At 33.0% G+C, this 23,244-nt stretch overlaps 1 protein-coding gene across 1 annotated transcript in view; it reads right to left on the bottom strand.

The window, feature by feature from the left end:
• MIPOL1 (mirror-image polydactyly 1) overlaps positions 1-23,244 on the bottom strand; it is a 440,092-nt gene that overhangs the window by 368,001 nt on the left and 48,847 nt on the right. The window contains exons 5-6 of the mRNA XM_043986491.1: positions 21,612-21,750; positions 19,409-19,514 (exon numbers count right to left, since the gene is read on the bottom strand). Coding sequence (XP_043842426.1) covers positions 19,409-19,514; positions 21,612-21,750 — 245 coding nt within the window. The remainder of the gene's footprint in view (positions 1-19,408; positions 19,515-21,611; positions 21,751-23,244) is intronic.

Genomic DNA, 23,244 nt, shown 5'->3' with positions numbered 1-23,244 from the left:
GGAGACATTACTGAGAAGGCAGTGGTTAGATCCCTGACACATTCACCATTATTCTATCTCTCTCCATTAAATGGGAAAGTTTTTCAGTTACATTAGTGACTTGGCATTTCTGTCCCTTAAATAATGTGGAAGTTCTCTGATCTTTACCCAGGATCAAACAGAGATAAGGGAGATTTGTCCTAGCATACCCATGAAAGGTCAATTTGTTACTTTCAGACCCAAACCTGATAAAGTAATTTATTGATAATACAACAATAGCCCTTTTCCTCATCTCTCACTATTACAGAAGGTAGCCAAGTGACTGATGAATATCAGTGTCACAATCACTATGCATTTCTAAATCCACAGTGATGGGGATTTTCTGGTATGAAAACTTAAGTTTAAAAATCAGTCATGTTGGGGAAATATGACTAGCAAGGTACAACAGATCCCTGTATAAATCCCTACCTCTCAGAGTGAATGAATCTGCATAATCCAGGGGGAGAATTACTTAGCTCTAATTCACTGATGAGAAATCTTTAAAGTACAGTCACCTAAAGCCACAGTTTTCATGTAGTGTACTTATTTATATATACAAAAATTATAGTTTGCTACTACTACTTGTACTGCTGAATCCTGTGAGTAACTAACCAAATAGAAATAGAAGTAAAAAAGTGGCATTAGTTTGGAGAAAGACAGATGACAATGTAAAAAGAGGTTTCCTTAGAATCATTTTGGAAGGTACGTGTGTATACACACACATACGTATGTATATATACACACAAATTTAATCCATACAAACTATGCCAACAAGTGTATACACACTCACATACAGACAGAAAGACACACACAAACCCCCAAACTTATACTTCCTGTGCTGTTTGATGAGAGATGCCAACTTCAAATAAAGAATGGATGCTAATTTTAGGTCAAAGGGATGGACTATAGGTGGAGAAGGGTTATATTTGAAGATGTACCCTTCTTGACCTCATAAAATCCCCTTCTTCCTACCATTAAATTTGCACTAATTAGGGGCAGCTAGGTGGCACAGTGGATAAAGCACTGGCTCTGGATTCAGGAGGACCTGAGTTCAAATCCAGCCTCAGATACTTGACATTTATTAGCTGTGTAACCCTGGACAAGTCACTTAACCCCCATTGCCCCCACAAAAATAAATAAATAATAAAAATAAAATTGTGCTAATTAAATACTACAGGAAACTTACCAAAACAGCTTTCATTCCAAAACACTGCAACCAGCCCTGAAGACAACTACTTCATCTACTTGGTTAGGGCTGACTTGGAAACAAAGAATATAATGTTATTTAACAAATACAATGGCCTCTCAGACTTGACCAAATTCTAAACATGCTGCTCAACTGGGGTCCCAACCATATGTTTCTCCAAGGGACTGAGAGAAGAGACATAGGAAACCACATTTTAACCAAATGCTGCTGAAAGGAAACCATGAATACTTCCTTCAATTACCCTTGCTCAAATTTATTCTGATTATATTACATGTGCTTCTTTATGTGATGATAGTTCTATTAGTTTTCCCAATAACATAAAAATAATTACCTCTGTTATAATACTTTTTGATTTAATCAGTAAATTAGAAGATATGTGAACAGGGCCTGTAGGCCTTGAAAGCAATTGTTTGAGAAGCTTGGTCTACCCTAAAGAAATATATGGTCCTCCTGATGTCATTGGTCCTCTTCAGGAATGTATGAACAGAGGGGCACCTAGGTGGCGCAGTGGATAAAGGACTGACCTTGGATTCAGGAGGACCTGAGTTCAAATCTTGCCTCAGACACTTGATATTCGCTAGCTGTGTGACCCTGGGCAAGTCACTTAACCCCACTGCCCCGCCAAAAAAAAAAAAAAAATATATATATATATATATATGAACAGGACTTCCGGGGTGGAGTCAAGATGGCGGAGGAAAGGCAGTGAACTCCTGAACTCATCACACTATCGCTCCAAAAAACATCCAAATAACGCCATAGGAAAATACTCGGAGCAGCAAAACTTACAAAAGAATGTGCTGAAATCATCTTCTAACCAAGAACAGCTTGAAAGGTCAGAAGGAAGGAGCTGCTGTGCTAATACAGGAGTTGAGCCCAACCCCACAGTCACCCTGACACAGATCCAGACTTCCAAGAAAAATATGAATTGGTCTCAGGCCATAGAGGTGCTCAAAAAGGACTTTGAAGATAAAATCTTCCAAGATATTCTCAGGGAAAATTGCCCTGAAATTCTAGAAGAAGAAGCTAAAATAGAAATTGAAAGAATCCACCGATCACCTCCAGAAAGAGATACCAAAATGAAAACTCCTAGAAATATTACAGCCAAATTCCAGAGCTCTCAGGTCAAGGAGAAAATATTGTAAGCTGCCTAAAAGAAAGAATTCAAGTACTGTGGAGCCCCAGTCAGGGTAGCACAAGATCTAGCAGCTTCTACATTAAAGGACCGGAGGGCATGGAATATGATATTCCAGAGGGCAAAGGAAATGGGATTACAACCAAGAATCACCTACCCAGCAAAACTCAGCATAATCTTTCAGCAGAAAAAATGGGACTTTAATGAAAAAGAAGACTTTCAGATATTTGTGATGAAGAGACCTGAACTGAATGACAAATTTGACTTTCAAATACAAGACCCTAGTGAACCATAAAAAATCGGAGCTGGGGGACATTCCTAGGGTCGTATAGTGGGCGACTGTCTTGTGTCTGAGGCTGGGTTTTGGCTGGGATTCCCCTGGGTCCAGGTGTGATGCTTTGTCCACTGTGTCACTTAGCTAGGTGATGACATCTTTAGAGTTAAATTGAGGGATGAAGGGAATTTACTGGGGGAGGAGGAAGGGCAGAGGTGAAATCCTACATGAAAGAAACAGGAAAAGCCTTATGGAGTGAGGGAAGAGATGGGAGAGGAGCAGGGCAGTAAATGAATTTTACACTCATCAGAAAAGGCTCAAAGACCTTAAACTCATCAGAGCTGCCTCAAGGAGGGACGAACAGACACATCCAACTAGGTGGAGTAATCTATTTAATCTGGGCAGTAAATGAGCCTAACACTCTTCAGAATTGGCTCAAAGATGTCAATCTCATTAGAATTGGCTCAAGGAGGGAATAATGTACACACTTAATTGGGTGGAGTAATCTCTCTAACCCTGCAGGAAAATAGGAGGGGAAGGGGATAAAGAGAGAGGGGGCAAAAGAAGGAAGGGCAGAGTGGGGGAGGGGACAGATAGAAGCAAATCCCTTTTGAAGAGTGATGGGATGAAAGAAGATGGATAATAAAATAAATATCATGGGGAAGGGAATAGGATGGAAGGAAAACAGTTAACAATAGTAATCATGAAAAAGAGAAAAGGGGGAAAATTATACAAAAATATTTATAGCAACTCTTGGTGGAGGCTAAGAATTGAGAATCAAGGGAATGTCCATCAATTGAGGAATGATGGAAAAAGCTGTGCTATATGATTGTAGTGGAATGGTCTTGTGCTACAGGAAATGACAAACAGGATGATACCCTAAAAACCTAGAAAGACTAATGAACATTGATGTATAGTGAAGTGAGAAAAAAAAAAGAAAAGAAATATATGAAAGGAAAGAAGCTATCTCATAGCCAGAAATAAATTCAGAGGACAGAGTTGGGTCCTACAGAGTCAAGCCAAGTACTAGCAGCCTTGGGGCAACCAGTGAAAGGAAAAAAGGAAGTAGAGCTGAGATGTGGCAGAGAAGGGAAATATCAAGCATTAATACCATTAACTTCACAAGAATATAAGTATAATGCCCCCAGCATACCTACATATTCAAGGGCTAAAGGAAGTCCCAACAAAAGATCTGCCCTTTCCCTCACTTTTCATCCCAATCCTTATCTAGCCACATGCTATTTTTGTTATCTAAAGGTTTTCAGTAACCAGAATTTTGTCTTAACTACCTGGTAGGAATTAAGCAGAAATAGATATAAATATAAATTTAGTCACCCGAAACTCTGCCTAAATGTTAGGAATCTTCCTACTGAGGGCTCAAATTGATTATGATTGAACTCATAACTTTTCATCTAAAATAAACGCCATAAAGCTGCAGAAGAGGAGTAATGTGGATTTTAGGGGCTACTAAATATTCCTGAGACTTAAAATGAGCTAATTATTGTAACAGACTGTTACAGTATATTTAAGTCACAGCATTGGAAAGGCCAAACTCCATGCCTACTTTGTTATTTCAATATTAAAAAAAAAAAAAGAATCCAATACTCATGTTATTTGGGGGGGGGGGAGGTGAGGCAATTGGGGTTAAGTGACTTGCCCAGGGTCACATAGCTAGTAAGTGTTAGGTGTCAGAGGCCGGATTTGAACTCAGGTCCTCCTGAATCCAAGGCCAGTGCTCTATCCACTGTGCCACCTAGCTGCCCCATTTCATGTTATTTTAAAATCAAGGTAAGTTCTTGGTACATCTACATCAGCCCTCTTTTTTTTTTAATTGTTGGAATTATTTCAGTTTGTTTCTTTAGAATTTTATTCCCAAGAACTTCCCTTGGAGTGAAATTCTCTGGACAACTATAGGCTAGCCTTTCTATGATACTTTTGAAATTTATACTCATCATACCACAAATGCATACCACACAATATATATCTTTCCTCTTCTCTAAAATAAGTTGTAAAGTGGACTCATAATTTCCACATCCAAATTCCCATCATCTGCAGTTATGTCAACTAATTCCTTCTTATGAAGATGCCGATTATGTGAACAAAATTTAATTATTATCAATACTTCCATTATCATCTTCATCATGCCCCTTTGGCCTGGTCCCATCTTACATTCCCTTGCCCATTTTTAGCTTCTTTTTGTATACTTTCATCCTCCATTAGATTGCAAGCTTTTTGAGGGCAAGGACTGTCTTTCTTTTTCTTATTTGTATTCCCAATATTTAGTACAGCACCTAGTAGACACTTAATAAATGGTTATCAAAAACTACCACTACAACCTTGGCAACCTAAGTCCTCAGACTTTAATGAGACAGCTCATGACCCTAAAACCAAAAGCCTTCAGGAAAGCAGTCCTCCCCAAACCCACCCAACCCCTACTCTACCAGAACTATTTCCAGCCCATCCCTCAGGGAAGTAACTCCTGTACAGAAGCAGGCAACCAACTCCCCAACTACCAAACCAACTGCTACCCAAAGGGCAGGCAAGCCAGTCTAGCTGATGTAACAAGAGACCACGAGGGAGAATGTCATGCAAATCAAAGCACCACTACCTTGACCACCATTGTCCCACAGACCCGGATAGAAAAAGGCCAGGACATTGAACCCAAGAACCTGGGGAAATGCAGTGTTTCCAGCTCAGTGCCCTCAGCCATCATCCTGAGAACCAACACCTGGGGAAACGTAGCCGGACAACTGCTCCTCTGAGTACCACAATCACAGCTACTGAAGATCCAGAAAAAGAAAGTTCTTGGCACTGTCAAATGGTTCAACATCAGAAACTGGCACAATTTTGCCAGTGGAAATGACATTAAAGAAGAAGCATTGCCATCTGCTTTGCCATTGTGCCTTATGAACCATGGGGCTTTTTTATCTGATTTGCAGCTGAAGCCTCCTGTGTGCTGTCTCTTCCATTAAAATATGAGTTCCCAGAGAAATGGGATTCTCTTATTTTTTTTAATATCCCCAGTGATTTGATCAAAGTAATTAATAAATGTTTTATTCAGCCATTCTTTTATTCATAGTGACTATAATCATGCAAATGAAAAGGAGAATAAAATAAAACAACACAATATCGTTATAATGACCATTTTGGACCAAGAGATAAATTGAGAAATTGTTTTTCCCTCTCTTCACTGCAGATGATGGGTACAGATTATTGAATAAACCCTCAGATTTGTTTTATATGTTGGTTGGTTTTTACTGAATGAACTTTTTTCTCTCTCTGAATTTTTGTTATAAGAGAAAGTTCACTGAGTTTGGGAAGGGTAATATATATGATATATAATAATATAGTATAATATATATAATAGCACATGAATATTTTAAAAGATATCTATGTCTATATCTCTAGATATAGGAACACATATCCATGTGCTATTATATATTATATTATTATATATCATATATATTACACTATACTATGCTGTATTATTATACTATATATTATATAATATGCTATCAATCACAATGAGTAATTTTTTTGTGTGGGGGGCAATGGGGGTTAAGTGACTTGCCCAGGGTCACAGAGCTAGTAAGTGTCAAGTGTCTGAGGCCAGATTTGAACTCAGGTACTCCTGAATCCAGGGCTGGTGCTCTATCTACTGCGCCACCTAGCTGCCCCCACAATGAGTAATTTTACTTAATATAGACATGATAAAAAAGAAAATGCATGAATTAATGAGAATTTAAGAAAATAAAAAACTCATAAATTAATAGTCTATGGTTACTTTCAAATATTAAAATATATATCCTAGGATGAAGTCTATAATAATCCCTATTAATCATTTATACATGCTCTCAGCTGGGAGAACAAAAATAGATTATAGGAATAAGGGAAACCTTTCATATAATCCTCAATTTGACCTGAAGATACATTTTTTTGTTTCTTCGATTAAAATGAAAAAAATTTAAATTAAGCAGGGCCATAAATGCCATCTTAGTTTAACTCTTTCATTTGACAAATAAGGAAACTAAGGCTTAGAAATATTAGCTAATTTGTCCAAGATCACATAAACCAGGAGCCCAAACCATAGGCTCTCATTGTTGGAACAGAGCTGGTCATCACAGCCTGTACAGAGATCCCCTCCATAATCTGAAGTAAAGTCTCCTTACTGATAGTCCACTCATCTTTTTGCTAGAGGATACTTCCAAAACAGCCTCATTCCAAATCCAAGAAAGAAAATCACAATTAAAAAAAAAAAAATTCAAAAACTTAAAGTTGAGAAATTCTTGAATTTATCATATAATCCTCAATGATTCGATAGATGAATTCGGGAAAGTATTATTAATTTGCATTTTGGAAACAAAGCTCCTGAGTGAAAAAAAAGTATTAACAAAAATTTCACTTACAAAAAAGAAAATTATAGAATGGGTTCAGCTCTAGCAGTAGAAAACTTGGAATCAACAAGTTAAAGCTACTATTAATAATTTCTTAACTTTTATAGGAAATGAAGGTCATCAAAACCTTTTTTTCCAGTACTCAGTCCTTTTAGAGAGATCAATATGTAACTCTCAAACATTTTTAGTTTTTAGTAAAGAAAACTTAATTGTAAACACTGAGCTTTTTGAAGGTGGATGACTATTACAAAGTTCACTAGAAAATCAATATAGCATTTTAGTTGGAATTTGCTCATTAAACACTCACAGCTCTAATGCAAATTATGATGGAATGAATAAAGCAAATACGCATGCTTCTTTCTTTTTATTAAATGTAAAATCTACTGTTAATTACATCTGGTATGTCATACAAACTTTTCTCCTTAACTATTAAATAGAAGCTTTTACAAAAGTCATTAGAGATTCTCTTTCTTTGACTTGTATAAATTTCAATATTTGTTCAGTAAAGGTTCACAGCAGTTAAATTACATTAACAAATATTATTAGCTACTATGTAAGCCAACCAAGTAAAATACTTATATTGTAGGTAAAACAAACCATTGGGTGTTTACAATAATATTTGGATATCTCCATTTTTAAACATGCTTATCAAATATCCTATAATTCTTAATCAAATGAGAGAGACTCAAGGTAGATTTTTTTTCCCCAAATACTCAAATTTATTTAGTAAGCTAATTGTTTTCTAATGCAGACAAAAGTAAATATGAAGAAGCTGAACTATAATGAGCATGAGTTTACTGAGTCAAAGCAGAGTACATATTTTCTTAGTAAAACCTGATTTTTTTTTTTTTGGCAAACCCATCTTACACACTTTTAAAACTACCCTTAAAATATAGTAGCAAAGAGACATGTTGAAAATTATTCTAGTTTAAACATTGGTTTATGATTCTCCAGACAACGCAACTTTCAAAGAGGGAGGGGCATTCCCTGGGAATAAGAATCTATTTGCTGACAACCTAAATGTTGCCTGAGTAAATAGAAATAAAGCCAAATGGAAGAGGAAAGGAAAGAAATAATTAGGATTTGAAACACCTATGTCATCATGCCCAATACCTCAGTACTACAATATTCTAAACAAATACAAATAATAAAGGTTTTTTTTTAAATAAACAGAACCGTCAGAATTCACAGAACCACTTTTGCATTTGCTATTTCTCCAAATCCAATGCTTTTCAACAAAAATGAACAAATGAAACAAAAATTTTTTTTACCAAATTATATCTTTCATAATGTTGAATATTTTCCCTATAAAGAGGAAATGATATAACATTTTCCCCAAACTTTCCAGTGAAATCCTAGTCAGTATATACCAAACAATGCATGGTTTGTATTTTTTTTTACAATTTTTTTTCTTAAACAATTATTTCAACTCTAAAATTTGTTATTTGACTCGTGTCAATAGCATGAACATTCTTTTCATGTAAATTTAAACTTCAAGATTACTGGTTTTTTGAACCTCTTGTGATCTAAGATTTCACCCCCCAAAAAACCCATCCCTCCCTGGGCTGCCCAGGTGGGGAGGTATGGGTTTTTTGGCGGGAGGGAGATTTCAGTTTGATTCACATGGGGTTAAGAAGAGAAAGAATCAAATTAGAACATAAAAAAGGATTCTTAGCTAAAAATTAATTCCAAAAATAAAAGTGGTTATTGTATTTACATTTCATTTTAGTGTAATATTTCTGTAATTTTTCTTCTTTGAAAACCTAAGACAATAATGTAATTTGAAATTGTCTTTCAGCCCTTCACTCAAGTAACAGAAGTGGAGGAATCAATATATTGAGCACTGTTTTTGTATTTTATTTGGTTCCCCATTTAATAGTTTTTCCAAGGAAGGATCTAGAAGTTGTGATTTGATGAAACCAACCAAGTTGTAGAGATTTTTCTTCTTTTTTAAAAAAAGTAAATATTCAAAATATATTTATTAAGTAATTTTCCTATTCATATTTTTTTCCTTTTTTAAAAAAGATAAGCAGCAAAATAGATATGAACCAAGATGCTTTATGCCACTCTTTCTATAGTTTAATAAAATAATGATACAGAAAAGGTTATTACGATTGTATATTATTTTTAAAAAATATAAAATATGCTGTTTCCCAGAAATCCAGGTTCTTCTTTTTCAACAGTTAGATCACTAATAAAAAATAGAGATGGATCAGGCTATTTTATGAGCTACACATAAAGAATAGGTTTCACAATTTAAAATGGAAAAAAAGAGAAATTTTAAAAATCATTTGAGTGACATTAATTTGTATCCATTACAGACTCATGTAAAATAGTAGTTTGTATATAGATTTTAAATTTAGGCATTTAAAGTCTTTATTTCAGTTTTATAAACCATTTGAGCTAAACTATTTGGAAATTTTGAAATAGGCATCAGAATGAAAAATCCATGTTTTAAAAATACAAATATATATACATATATATCACTTTGTACAGAAATTTTTTGGATCATATTTTACTTGACAAATAACAACATAGAAGTACACTCAAACTTTAGATCCTTACTAAGATTTTAAGGGCTGGGTTCTTGAAAAATATATTCAAAATGGCAAATTTTTTTTGTGAAATATTTAGGTGGAAGTATATCTTTGAAATTTCAAATACAGTAATTACATGAATTACTTAGGACCATTTGATATTAGCCTAAATTCAAAAGCAAAACTGTTTAGCTTCTAAGATTTGAACATATATGTACATAATGAATTCACCGAATGTTCAAGTTTCATCCAGAAAAAAAAAAAATTCTTTCCCCCTTTGGTTAAAGGATTGCCCAGTTGCCCTTCAGGCATTCCGTGACATGGCACTCACCACAATTAACACAAATTCAAGTTCACAGATTTCAAGAATTGAGGTAGTACTGTAATGACAACATTCTAATAATCAGCTATTTCAATATGTTGAAATTCAAACAGATGATTTTTTTTCTCCAAAGCTAGTCACTTCTTTTAACCTCATCACAGGCACAATATTTTTATTTTCATTTTTTAAAATCATTATATTTAGTTAACTAAAATATATATATATATATATATATATATATATGATCAGTCTAAGCTTTTTATTTTGGCTTATTAAATCAATTCAAATGATTATAAAATAATAAATACAGTTCAGCATGCATTTTTTCTAAAAAAAAATGGATTGCATTTAGGGTCAGTTTATTGTTGATAATTATTATTTGAAACAGAGTGAATAGTAAAAACCAACATTTTGCTATAAGAAAAATTTAGACTTCCACTATAAAACTCTTAATTTGTCCAATGCTTATATTCTAAACGGTCTTGATGTTGATTTAACATAAACTATATGCTCATTCTTTCAACATTTACTTAAATTGAAATATATAAACTTAAGCCACATATTTGAGGAAGATTTCCCCTTGCTCTTTTTTATCATAGATATTATTTTTTTAAAAATTTAATTGTATTTTGAATTGTTTTGTTAAACATTTCCCAATTACATTTTAATCTATTTCTGATCAATGTAGAGAGTTTTGTCAATACTTGCAGTTTGGAAAGCTAGCTTGATATCTCTGGTCTAAATGACACTTCTAGTTTTAAATTTATAATCCTATAAAGGCAACTTTTAAAAATGTAACATTTTTATTTATACTTTTGGGTTCCAATTTTTATCCCTCCTCCTCTCCTTCACCTCCCCTCTCCCTAAGGGGAAAGCAATCAGACATGGGTTATACATGTATGATTGTATCATAGATATTATTCAAAATATTCCTGTCTGTTTATATCAATCCTCTACAAATTAATAACTGTTTGAATATTTAATTTTTTTAGAAGTAACATTGAATATCAAGGGTTTAAAACTGGATCTCTGAAGAAATCGAGAAATAGTGGAATTCATAATGAACAACATACAATAAGAATATTAATTAGTGAATATATAACAATTAATGCTACTTAAAATTTAGGATGATATATACTATGTATATAAGATTTCTGTATTTATACTACCAATTAAATGTTTATACATACATAAAATTTATATATATATATGTATGCATATGTATGGTTTATAAATATGTTCATATATATTTTGTGTGTATGTGTATGTGTGTGTGTCTGTGTGTGTGTGTAGTTTGTAAACAAGAGTTGAGGACTATGAAGTTATTTTGGCTAAAGCCCAATATTGGCCTTATTTCAGTTTAATTGGAAGAGGATCTCAAATTCATCTTCTCCATGAGATATCAGGAACCTGGATTTCTCTTTGTACCAAAGGTTAATAAGAAATGTGTCTGCAAAAGTCAAACAGCATTAAATACCAAAAACTGATTATTATTCCACAGGAGTTGTTCTGTCATTCATAATCTCTTCATGCTTCAACCTTCCTCAGCTAATCTTTAATGGATGACATGGAAGGAGGAAAAATAACTAACATCTAGAGCAGGGACTCTGAAGTGAGCTTTTCAGGAAATGGAAAAGTGAGCTTTTTTAAAAAACTGAAATACAGCTGAGCACCACATTAGGTATAAAAGTGACTCTTTAATCAATAAATATTATTATATGAAATCTAAATAGTACCTGCATCAGAGGGAAATGCAGGGAAGGGACCCAGAGGAGGGAATAAACATTAATATTATACCTACTATGTGTCAAGCATTGTGCTAAGTACTTTTACATAATAAAATAATGAAAATTAAAATGAACTGACCTTTAAATGAGTTGTAATTTATGGCACTAAGGCTGTTCAGAAAAAATGAAATAATTACCTAAGGATGTATATGTGTGTAATGTGCATGCATACACATAAACAGAACCCCAATCAATTGTCAAAAGTGAAGGCATGTAAAGTATTTTGTAAACCTTAAAGCATTACTTCAATTTCTTATTACTATGATGAAGATAAAATGTAGCATTAAAGAGTGAAAGCAAGTAACATTTGAATATCTAAAATCTCCAAAATTTCCACTTAAACAAATGTGTGTACATATATATGTATATATTTATAGAGAGAATGATGTTTTGTGTATACATATAAATGTATATGAGTACAATGTTCTGAAACAAAAAGAACACACATCAAGCTTTGTAGTAATGTTACACTATTCTTATATTCATAGTTCTGGATAATTAACAAAATTTTAGAGTTGCAAGTGACCACAAAGATGCTTCAATTTAACTATAAAGAAATATAGACATGTTTGTGCTTCACACTTGATCATTTTATTTTTGGGAAAAGATATAGCGATTCAAAGCATAAAAATGCCACAATTTTATCTACCACAGCTTATGTAATAAGTTGCCAAAAATTGTTCATCTCTATAATTTATGAGTCAATGCATAACTAATGCCTTTTGCACTGATAAATTAAGCTATAAGTCCTGTTATAGACACTAGGAGGCACTTAGGCACTTTTAGAAGCTCCATTAACTCTTTTTAGAACACGAATACATTTTTAGTATAGGGAAATAGTAATCTATCAAATAGTATCCTGAAACCCTAAAAAAAGATAGTAATTATCAAATAATGCTGGTCCTAGAAGAACCTGACATAAACTGACACTTCTTTTTCTTTTTTTTTTCTTTTGCTTTCAATAACACCTTGAAAAGTCTTATTTTAACTTACAACTTCATTACATTTTGATATTGGAAGAAAAATAAGAATCATAATGTAATATTCATTGTGCATTTTCTCCTTGAAATATTTATTCATAATTTCATACTTAGATTGTCTATTCAGATTATAATATCTAGCACATATTTTGAGCCAGGGAAGTACTATATACTTCATACTTCTAGGATGCTATTTTGCTTTATATACCCTAAAAAATTAATGAAAATTGAATTATTATTTTGTAAATTCTTTTTTATAATTTCAGGTTATTTACATTTGTGGGCTCAAGCTGTTTTCCAATTAGGGAATAAATATCACGTTGATCAGTCTCTCATTTGTTATGTTTTCTATTATATTTATATTCCCTAAAAGTTAGCTCTGCAATGATGGGAATCATTAACAGTGCAATGGCACTTCTATTACACTTATTTCATGTTGGAAATAAAAAGTGTATATTCCACCACTTATTCTGATGGCAATACAAATGATGACACTACAATGATTTTGAAATTTGAAGCTAAAAGAGAAAAAGATTAAAGAAATCAACAATTAAAGAAATTTCAAATTGACCTAGACAAAGATAATTTTTTTAACTAAATGACAGGATGGCTCAAAGATATGCTATGACTATATTAATCAAATACTAGCAATGTTTGAAGTGAAGAGGAAAATAACAAGAACTCAAAGCAAGCCATATTTATGGAACAAGGCACAAGGTTAAATACTTCCTAACTATTCTAATTACTGTTTCCTCTTCCATATATCAAACTAGAAAAGAAAGGAAAAGGAAGATGTAATATTTACACCCACCCATTTCCTACTCCTGACACACATGTACACAAAGCATTACTGCAAAATTTAGGATCATGTATCAGGGGGCATCTACTCCATTTCCAACTTCGTAAAATCATATACTGCAACAATACAGGAATATCTATAGTAGAAAGAATCCTGTGAGAGGAATCAAAATACCTGTTTCAGATCTAAGAACAAATTAGTATTGGAATTAACTTGTGACCTTGGACTAGTCAATTCACCTCTCTAATTAGAGGAAGCAAGCTGCTGCACTAGATAATCTCTTTCCAGGACTCATAGTATATATCACTTTTACTGGCAGACAAACTGATAAAAATGAACAAATTATTTTGATCACTCTAAATTCTTATGGTAATACTGAGAGCCAATGAGCAAAGAAAGGCAATATGAAATAACACCAACTAGTTTACATTGGTAAAAATCAATGAGATGAGCAGAAATCAGGATTGAAGAATAATCTGTATCAGCCAGGATTAAAATGCAGAAATGTTAGCATTTATAGAAAACCTGTTCAGTCTGTCTCCTCTGAACCTTGGCCTCCTAAACTGTAGATCACGACCCCATCTTGTAACTGAATGTTGGGGTCATGAAAAATTTGGCAAGGTTATGTATACCTATATACCCAAGGTGGTGGAAAATTTTCTCAGGAGATAAGGGGTCGTGAGTGGAAAAAGTTTAAGAAACCCTGTCCTGAACTATCTCTGCTACTCAACTTGATACTTTGTATTATAATTATTTATATACATGTTTTATATCTCCCCTATTATTCTCACTGGCAAAACTGATCACTCTACTTTTCCTTATTCTGCCATCCCAGTCCATTACTGCAGCTCTGGTTTTACTTTCAGCCCTTCCTAATGTTGACCCCATAAATAACAAGTTCAACTGCCTCATTATCTACCTTCCCCTATAACTTCATGCTGCTCAGCACTTATGGAAGAAGTCCTCATTGATGTATGTTAATCCTGTTATTCTTCACCAATTCACGTCTTTATTACTACTCCAACATCTCTCTTATCAGTCTTCACCTCTTATTTTACTGAAAAATATTTAGACCATTTCTCCTGAGCTTCCATTTCCCCATGCCCCACAACCCAACATTATTTATTCATTCTCTATTCCCTTCCTTTAGTCTCAGAGAAAGAGGTGGCCATTTTCTTTGCTCAAGCCAACCCTCTGATCAAATCTCTGATTCCAAGCTCTCTCGTCCCCTTCCTCCTTCCATTTCTCTCTCCCTCTACCTCCCCATTTTTTCCCTTCCTCCTTCCCCATCTCCCTTCCTCTTGCCCCTCTCTCCCCACTCCCTCCTGTCCCCCTCTCCTTCACACGAGTCACATTGTCTGTACTCTCACCTCCCAATTACTTCTCAAACCCTCATAATACAGCCTGGCTACCTGACTGAAATTATTCTCTCCAAGGTTACCAAGAATTTTACAATTATAAACCCAAAGTCTTTTTCTAATCCTCAGCCTTCTTGCCCTCTAGACAGGTTTCTGATACTGCCAGAGGACTCTCTCCTTTATTTGTCTTCTACATGTCCAACCACACATCTTTTCTATTGAGTCCTCTTTTCCTGGATCATCACCAATCTCCAACATACTAACTGGGAGTGTCCCCCAAGGGTTTGTCCTTGCTCTTTATTATTTTATATATATGCTGTAACTATGGTTTCATAAGATCTCACAAGGTTGGTTATCATCTCTATGGGGCTGATTCCAAGATCTATATGTACAGACTTATTACTTCTTGTAAATTTCAGTTCTGTATTGCCAGTATCTTGACCTAGAAGTCCAATGGACATCTCAAATTCACCACTGTCATCAAATTCATTCAAAATGGAATTCATTATACTGTTCTCAAATTCTGCTTTTCATTCCAAATTGTTTCTCCTGTGAGTGCCACCATTCTCCCAGTTACTTGGGTTTGCTACAAGGTCAGGGACTATTTTTTGCCTTGCCTTCTACTGCTAGAATCTAGCAGAATGCCTTATGTATAAAAGTGGTTAACAGACATTGTTGTATTAAATGTCTCTGTCTCTATCTCTGTCTCTCTCTCCATTATCTATGTCTTGTCAATTCTCATAACATTGCTCACATCCTTTCCTTTCTCTTCATTCATATCACTGCTCAACTGGACCATTGAAATAGACTTAGAATTGCTCTCCTTGCTTCTAGTCTCTCTTCTCTTGAATCTATCCTCCAAAAACAAAACAAAACAAAAAATTGTCCAAAAACAATGGTCTGATTATGTCACTCCCTAACTCAAAATTCTTCAATGGCTCCCTATTGCTTCTTTCTTGTCCATATATATATATGGTTATATGATCATTCCAGTCCATTATTGCAACTCTGGTTTTACTTTCAGCCCTTCCTAAAGTTGACCCCATAAATAACAAGTTCAACTGCCTCATTATCTACCTTCCCCTATAACTTCATGCTGCTCAGCACTGATGGAAGAACCATATATATCTATAGAGAGATCTATATCTATATATGTATATGTATATATATATGTGTGTGTGTGTATACACATACATACACACACACATATATACCTACACACATATATGAACAAGAAATGTTACAACTTTATGAAATTTGTAATGTTGACATTGCCAAAACTTGCCTTGTTTTCCTGTGAAAGAGTTCTCAGATTAAACACTTTATATATAATCTTTGTATTTATTTGTATCATGGTGGTAATACTCAATAGACATTTATTAAGCACCTCCTATGTGCAAGGAACTCTGTTGCATGGAACAAAGACAAAAATACAAACAATACTTCTTGTCCTCGAGCAGTTATATAACACTGGATTGTATTCTTGCCCATTTAGGAGCTCTCACATTGAAATGTGGACATTAGGATAGTGCCACATCATAAAGGGTTCTAAATGCCAAGTTTTTATACTAGAAGCAATAGGGAGTCATTGAAAAATTTTGAGTTTGGGAGTGACATAATCAGACCTTTGTTTTTGGACAATTTTTTGTTTTGTTTTTGTCTGCTCTAAAAAGTTGAAATATCTATAATTGGTTTTGAGTTAGTGTATGATTTATACAAATCATCTTGAATATAAAAATTACAAATTAATTTATATTAATAAAATTAAATTATTTAAAAACCATTCTTTCATACTAATCTCAATTGATTTTGTATAAATAAAATAACCTCCTAAGGAAAAATTGTACAGTTCAACTAATTTTTAATTGCTATATATGGCTATTATAGGGCTAGGTTACTTTACCACCAGAACACAGGCAAAAAATAACTAGACGTATAATAAATATTTCATATTTTCATCATTATTTTTAAAATTTCAACAATTAAGATACTTGCAAGGATCGAGGAATGAACAGCCAAAGAAGTCTGAGTTTTATAATTCTTGCTCTTTCTTGCATTTAATTGAGATTTTATTTTAACATGTTTTCCTTTCCTGGTGAGGTAGGTTAGTTTATAATGTATTTAAATACACTCTGAAAATATACAATAACATTTTTATTTTATAAATTTGTATATATGTGTTTAAAACGTGTTTTTCTGAGGTTACTTTCTTATGTTGGCCAAAAAATTAAGCAATTAGAACATAAACATCCATCTTTAGATTTACTTTGCTTCTCATATGTACTAGTGAAATAAAATATGAATTATAATTCAATCCCCATCTTGCAGTATTTTTTTCCTTTCTTTTTCAAAATCCTGGCACACACAAAAATGCAATAATTTTGCACACAGGCAAATGACAGAACTAGTATAAGGTAGTTTGTAATTGGACAACATGTAAAGGTTCAAAAGTTCATTTGAGGATCAGTTTTATTGAACTTCTTGAGCCATTGAAGAAAGCCTCAAGGCTTTCTTGAGGATTTTATTACTCTCTACTTCGGGTAGACAACACTCTCTTACATTTTAAGTAGTACATTCTCATTTGTGTCAGACTGAGAGAAGCTATATGCATGAAAAAAATTTACGTATGTATACGTTAGAAGTGTTTTTCATGTTTAAAAAGTTGTTTTTCCCTTCACTTTGTTAAAAAGGGAGCAATTAAAAATTAGTTGAACTGTACAATTTTTCTTTAGGAGGTTATTTTATTTATACAAAATCAATTGAGAGTCATAGAATGTATGAAAGAAATATTTTAAATAATTTAATTTTATTCATATAAATTATTATTTAATTTTTATATTCAAGATGATTTGTATAAATCACACACTAACTCAAAACCAATTCTAGATATTTCAACTTTTTTAGAACAGACAAAACAATTTATTTAGTTTTTAACTTAGCCCTGTTTTCTCATATAAATAATTGTGCATTAATCATTTGGACAAAACACCCAGTCTCAGTTAAATGGCACATCAGGTAATTAACACCTGTTGAGTTTTTGCTCTATATGTGGAATATTGGCTTTTAGTTCTACCAAGTACTAGGTAGGGACAGCAATTTTCCATAATTTTCAGTTAGAATGGTATAATAGAAAGAATACTAGTTTTGTAGGCAGAAAACTTAGATTCAAGTTGTAGCTCCATAATAATTATGTAAACCATGGCAAATTATTTAACCTGTATTGGATTTAATTTCCTCATCTGTCAAAAGGGGGATCATGAGGATTGTTGTGAGGAAAGTATTTTGTAAATGTTAAAGCACTATATAAATGTGAGTTGTTTTTGTTACTTCCATAACCCATACACAGTGATAAACAACATCTCAAAATAAACATATGGCTTGGAATAAAATAAAAAATATTTGCATAAATGATTGGGGCCAGAGTGCCAAGAAATTAGCTTGTAACCATATTTTTAAATCCCTCATTTTCACAATAACATTGGTTTTTTTATATGTTTAATTCCCATATTCCCATCATAAGATGAAAAATCAAATTCATGGGAGTTTGACATTAAGGGAAAAGCCAACCATCTGGTATTCAGCTGGAGAATTTACTTATAGTCTTCTTTGTTTTATTTTCCTAGTGATATTTCCTTTCTAGCAATATCTTATAGGCAAGATATTCCTCTTACTTATAAAATGATACTAAGTAATGCAACCCCACATTATGTGCCCAAATTATATTAAGGATGCCTGAGAATTTCCTACAATACTCAAAATTACATTCTTGTGTTTCTTTTCTAATCACTTTTACAGATATTTAATTAAAATGAGAAGGTTAAACTAAACTATATCTAATTTGCTTTCCAGTACTCAAAGTCTGTGAATTTATATACTTGTATGAAAAAGCTTTATAACTTTGTAGAATTATCTAAATGTTATAGCATGTAAAAAAAATTCCCTTTATACTTATATATCTTTTTAAAGAAAATATCTCCTTGTATGGACCTACTTAATGAAATCATGAACCAGCTCCTTTAGAGAAATAATTTCCAATTATAACATTTCATTTTAAAAATCCCATTTTAATCATCTTTTAGAAAAACATTATCTCCTTCCTTATCATACATATACTTCTCATCAGATGAAAATTCATTAACTACAGAATACAAATTTTTGATCAACTAAAGGCTTTCATTTGGCAATGAACATGACTATCTTCATACAAAGGAGAAATATTTCTCTGAACAAGCTAAAACAATAAATGGTATTTGAACTGCTGGTTGAAAGGTAGAGGCACTGGTAATCATTATTTCGCCTTGTTTGTTCAGGCTTTTCCAACAAAACAAACAACCTTTTTGTGATTGGATTGACATGGTGTTAACAATGCATTTAATGCCCAAATCAGTATGAATACAGGTAAAGCTCTCACTAATACCAGTACCAGGATGTTAAAGCCACCTATTTTCTAAGCAACTCTAAACAGCCAAAAAAAAAAAAAAAAGGCCCATCGTCAAATCTCCCCTCCTTCAGCAAATAAGCTAACACTCACTGAGCCACGTCATATAACATCCTCAAGTATGATCCATATGGCCAACTGTCAAATACTTATCTACTATACCTGCTGTCTTTTCAGCAATTTTAGCTTCTGTCGCTCTCTCCAGGAGTTCCAGTTCAAGCTTTAAAGTCTTCAGTTCTTTACTTTCTTGAGCCAGTTTTTCTTGAAGCTGAAAACATGTTGAAATTAAGTTTCTTATCTGATTGGCTTCCAGGACATAGATAATCAAATCCAAAGAAAAACTTTATATTTTCTCTCAAATGTATTATTTAATCATGCATGTTGTTTATAAATATGATCAAATGAAATATCATGAAGATTCTATCATATTTCATTCTAATCAAAAGTTCTTTATATTTAAGATAGAAAGTCTGAACAAAACCTTTTGAAATGTTTTGTCAAGGCAAAAAATAACAGTAAAATGAATAAATACCACTAAAATCATGTTGGCTAAAGAACCAAAAGGAATCATGAACATAATAGTACTTAAAAATGTTTTATTTAATTGAACTGAAGATACCTCTGGAACTAATCTAGGTCATTTTCCTGCTTTATAAGACTATCCACTAATTATGGTACTTTAAACAATGAGAAAGTGACTCTTTGACAGTCTCACTTATTAGTTCATTCCAATATCTCATAACTCCTAAAGTTAGAAAGTTAATCCTGAAGTCTAATCTAAATCTTTACTGCTGCTATTCCAGGATCTTCTTGTCCTATCCCAAGTGGAAATACTAGCACAATGCCTGCTACATAGCAGACATACAATAAATATTTATAGACTGACTCAAAGAATGAGCTGCTTTTCTCTCTCTCCCTTATATAAAATTACTCCATGTATTTCAAGATTCTTATTGAATTCTCCTTTAGAATTTACTCTTTTTTAATTTTATTTTCCAGGCTTTCGTCAGTTCTATTGTTCTCTTATAACAGGGGCACTTAAGCTTTTTCATGTCATGGATCCCTCTGGCAGTCAACTGAAGCCTACAGACCCCTCAGAATTATCTTTTTAAATGCATAAAATGAAATACATAGAATTACAAAGGAAATCAATTATATTAAAATATAGTAACCAAAATAATTATTTTTAAAAGTGTGATATAGTTCATGGACTCCCTGAAATCTATCCATGTTTCTCAGGTTATGAAACCCAATTCTTACAGAAAGTCTCAAATTTCCCCACAATATGCTTCAGTTATAAAAACATAAACAGAATACAGTATTCTAAAACATGCATGACTAATTCTAAGCATGCTGAGAGGTAGCATGGAGTAGCAGATAAGGACCTATCATCAGAGTCAGGAAGATCAAACTTGAAATCCCACTTGTGATATATAATGGCTGTATGACCCTGAGCAAGTCACTTGGCTTCTTAGTGGCCCTATGTAATTTTCTAAGACTGTAAGTTTCAAAGTAATTATAGGTTTGCATTGGTAGAAAGGATTCCTCACTAGATGCCCTCTATATGAATAAAATCATAGGTCCATTTAAAAAATGATGCTAATTGTAGAAAAATTATATAAATTGAAAATTTTCCTTGTCATAGTATTTTATAAGTGGGCTCTATGCAAGGAAATAGATCTGAGATGCCATTGCCCTGATAAAGATATAAATGATACAACAAGGTAAAAATAATCAAGTACAACAGAAAGAAATATTAGAACACAATGATTGTGTAGGAGCAGTAAATACGATAGAGAAATCCATTTATCAAATTATCAAAGGGATAAAATTGGCATAAGATTCAAAGAAGGTGGTGAAACAACATGATAATTTTCTTTAGTTAAGGAACAAACAATGAAACTGCCTAAGGAAAAACAAAGAAAAGGGGAAAAAAACATGCTAAATCTCAATACATTAAAACAAATACTGGAGATGTAAAATATAGGACAGAAACTAATAAAAAAGAAAAATATTCTTTATAAAAAGTAATTTGAAACTACTTTTTGTATCTTTCACATTGCACAGCTCTAAAAGAAACATAGTAACATATCAATGATTTTTTTGTTACATTTTCAGAATACTTTATATTTTACGATGGATGTGACATTAATGGCTGTAAAGATACAATGGATATATAAAAAAAATTCCTATTAGCCAATCCTTGAACTTAAACATATTCTAACAGACCAAAAAGTAAAGCTATAGAGCTATTGTTAAAGTGTTAAAATAAAACAAACAATAAAACTAAGTTGTAAGGGGTGAAAAGACAGTAAGTTAACAGTGAAAAGCATGTTATACAGGTATCAAACTACCTATAATGTACCTTTTTATTGCTTGTCCTGAGAATGTTCAATTCTTTTAGAAGGAGTGATATAGTCTTGTCTTTATCTACATTTTCTGTAATTTGCCAAGGTGGCACAAGATCACAGAGTACATCACTGCTGTTTCTATGCTCTGTAGTACTGCAGTAAAGAAAACAAAAAGTCAAAAGATATAAATTGTTATCATCATAAAGGATATAATAGAAATGTCAACTTTTCTAATGCTGAAAACATTTAATGAAAAATTATAAAGATATATAAAGCTTTCTAATAAATTGATATTAGCTATGAACTTCTCTTGTAGATATTTATTGTGGACTAGGTGTAAATTTGGCTTGATGCAGGAGATTTTAGTTGTTGTTGATTAAAATGCACTAGGAACCATAAAAATCAAATTAAAATGACTTTAATAACTGAAATTTAAAATGCATAATACAAGAAGGAAAAGGACATAAATCACTAAGTTAGAAAATGAAGGCAGTATCCTATAAGCAGTTCCATCTCAGGAAAATATTTATGACAATATACTGGTTCCAGACCAATCCTTTTATGATTCAAATAAACAGGCTTGCCTGCCAGGTGGGACTAAACCAAGGGATGGGACAGAGGATGGGCTGTGGCCACAAAAGCTGCAATAGTCATAGGAGTCTGTCAAAACTACTATATCCCATACCTTGGTAACAAGTTCCCAAAAATTTTCTGGAGGACCACTCAAAATAATCTCAAAATAGCCCTTTTAAAAAAAGGAAGGATCGTAAAACAAAATATATAACAATGTAAGCAATCATTTTTAAATGGTTGGAAAATAATTTCATGAGAAATTAACACGCAAAAAAATTCTGAATAAGGTAATTGTGAAGGCCAGGAGTAGTACCAAGAATATCAATTTCATTGTCAATTAGTCATAAGTCTGGACCATGAGAATAAAAATAACTAAGACTTCAGAGGACTCTTATTATTCAGTCTACTCCAGGACTCAACTGATAGCATGAGAAATTGTTTTCAGTTCCACCAGCTAAAAATCCCTCCTCTCTAGGAGCCCCATCATGGAGATAAATACTAAATTTTAACCTCTTTAGAGACCTCTAATGAAGGCCTACAATCTTCTTTAACAGGGATTGGAAAAAAGTGCCCCTTCACCTTCATCTAGGAGCCTAAATTCACTACTAAATAGGTCAAAGAATCCCCTTTCCTTCAAGTAAACACCCCATTACAACAATTGTAATAAAAGGCAATTTTATCATCACTATATCATTAAAAAGCAAAGCCTTTCCCAACAAATCTACTTCTTTGTCCTTCAAACCATCCGGGGAAAGAAAACTTGCCAATTTAAGACAAAATTAAGGGGGCACTTGAACCATTTGTCCAAATTATACAGATGCTTCTGAGGGGGATAGAACCCATTCAATGGATATAAATCTTGATTCATAGTGAATTCTTCTATGGAAAATAACTAATGTGGTCTCATATGTATACAGTTTTTTAATGTTTGCAAAGGATTTTATGAGTATTGTCTCAATTGATCCTCAGTCCTATATGGTAAGGGTCTACAAGTATCTTCACTTTACAAATTAAAAGACTGAGGATCAAACATCCTCATAGTCACATTACTAGGAAGTATCTGAAACAGGATGT

The sequence above is a fragment of the Dromiciops gliroides genome, chromosome 2, assembly GCF_019393635.1.
Source record: "Dromiciops gliroides isolate mDroGli1 chromosome 2, mDroGli1.pri, whole genome shotgun sequence".
In the NCBI taxonomy this organism is placed as follows: Eukaryota; Metazoa; Chordata; class Mammalia; order Microbiotheria; family Microbiotheriidae; genus Dromiciops; species Dromiciops gliroides.
The sequence above is the reverse complement of the archived record's forward strand: the minus strand, read 5'-3'. Positions and strand labels throughout refer to the sequence as shown.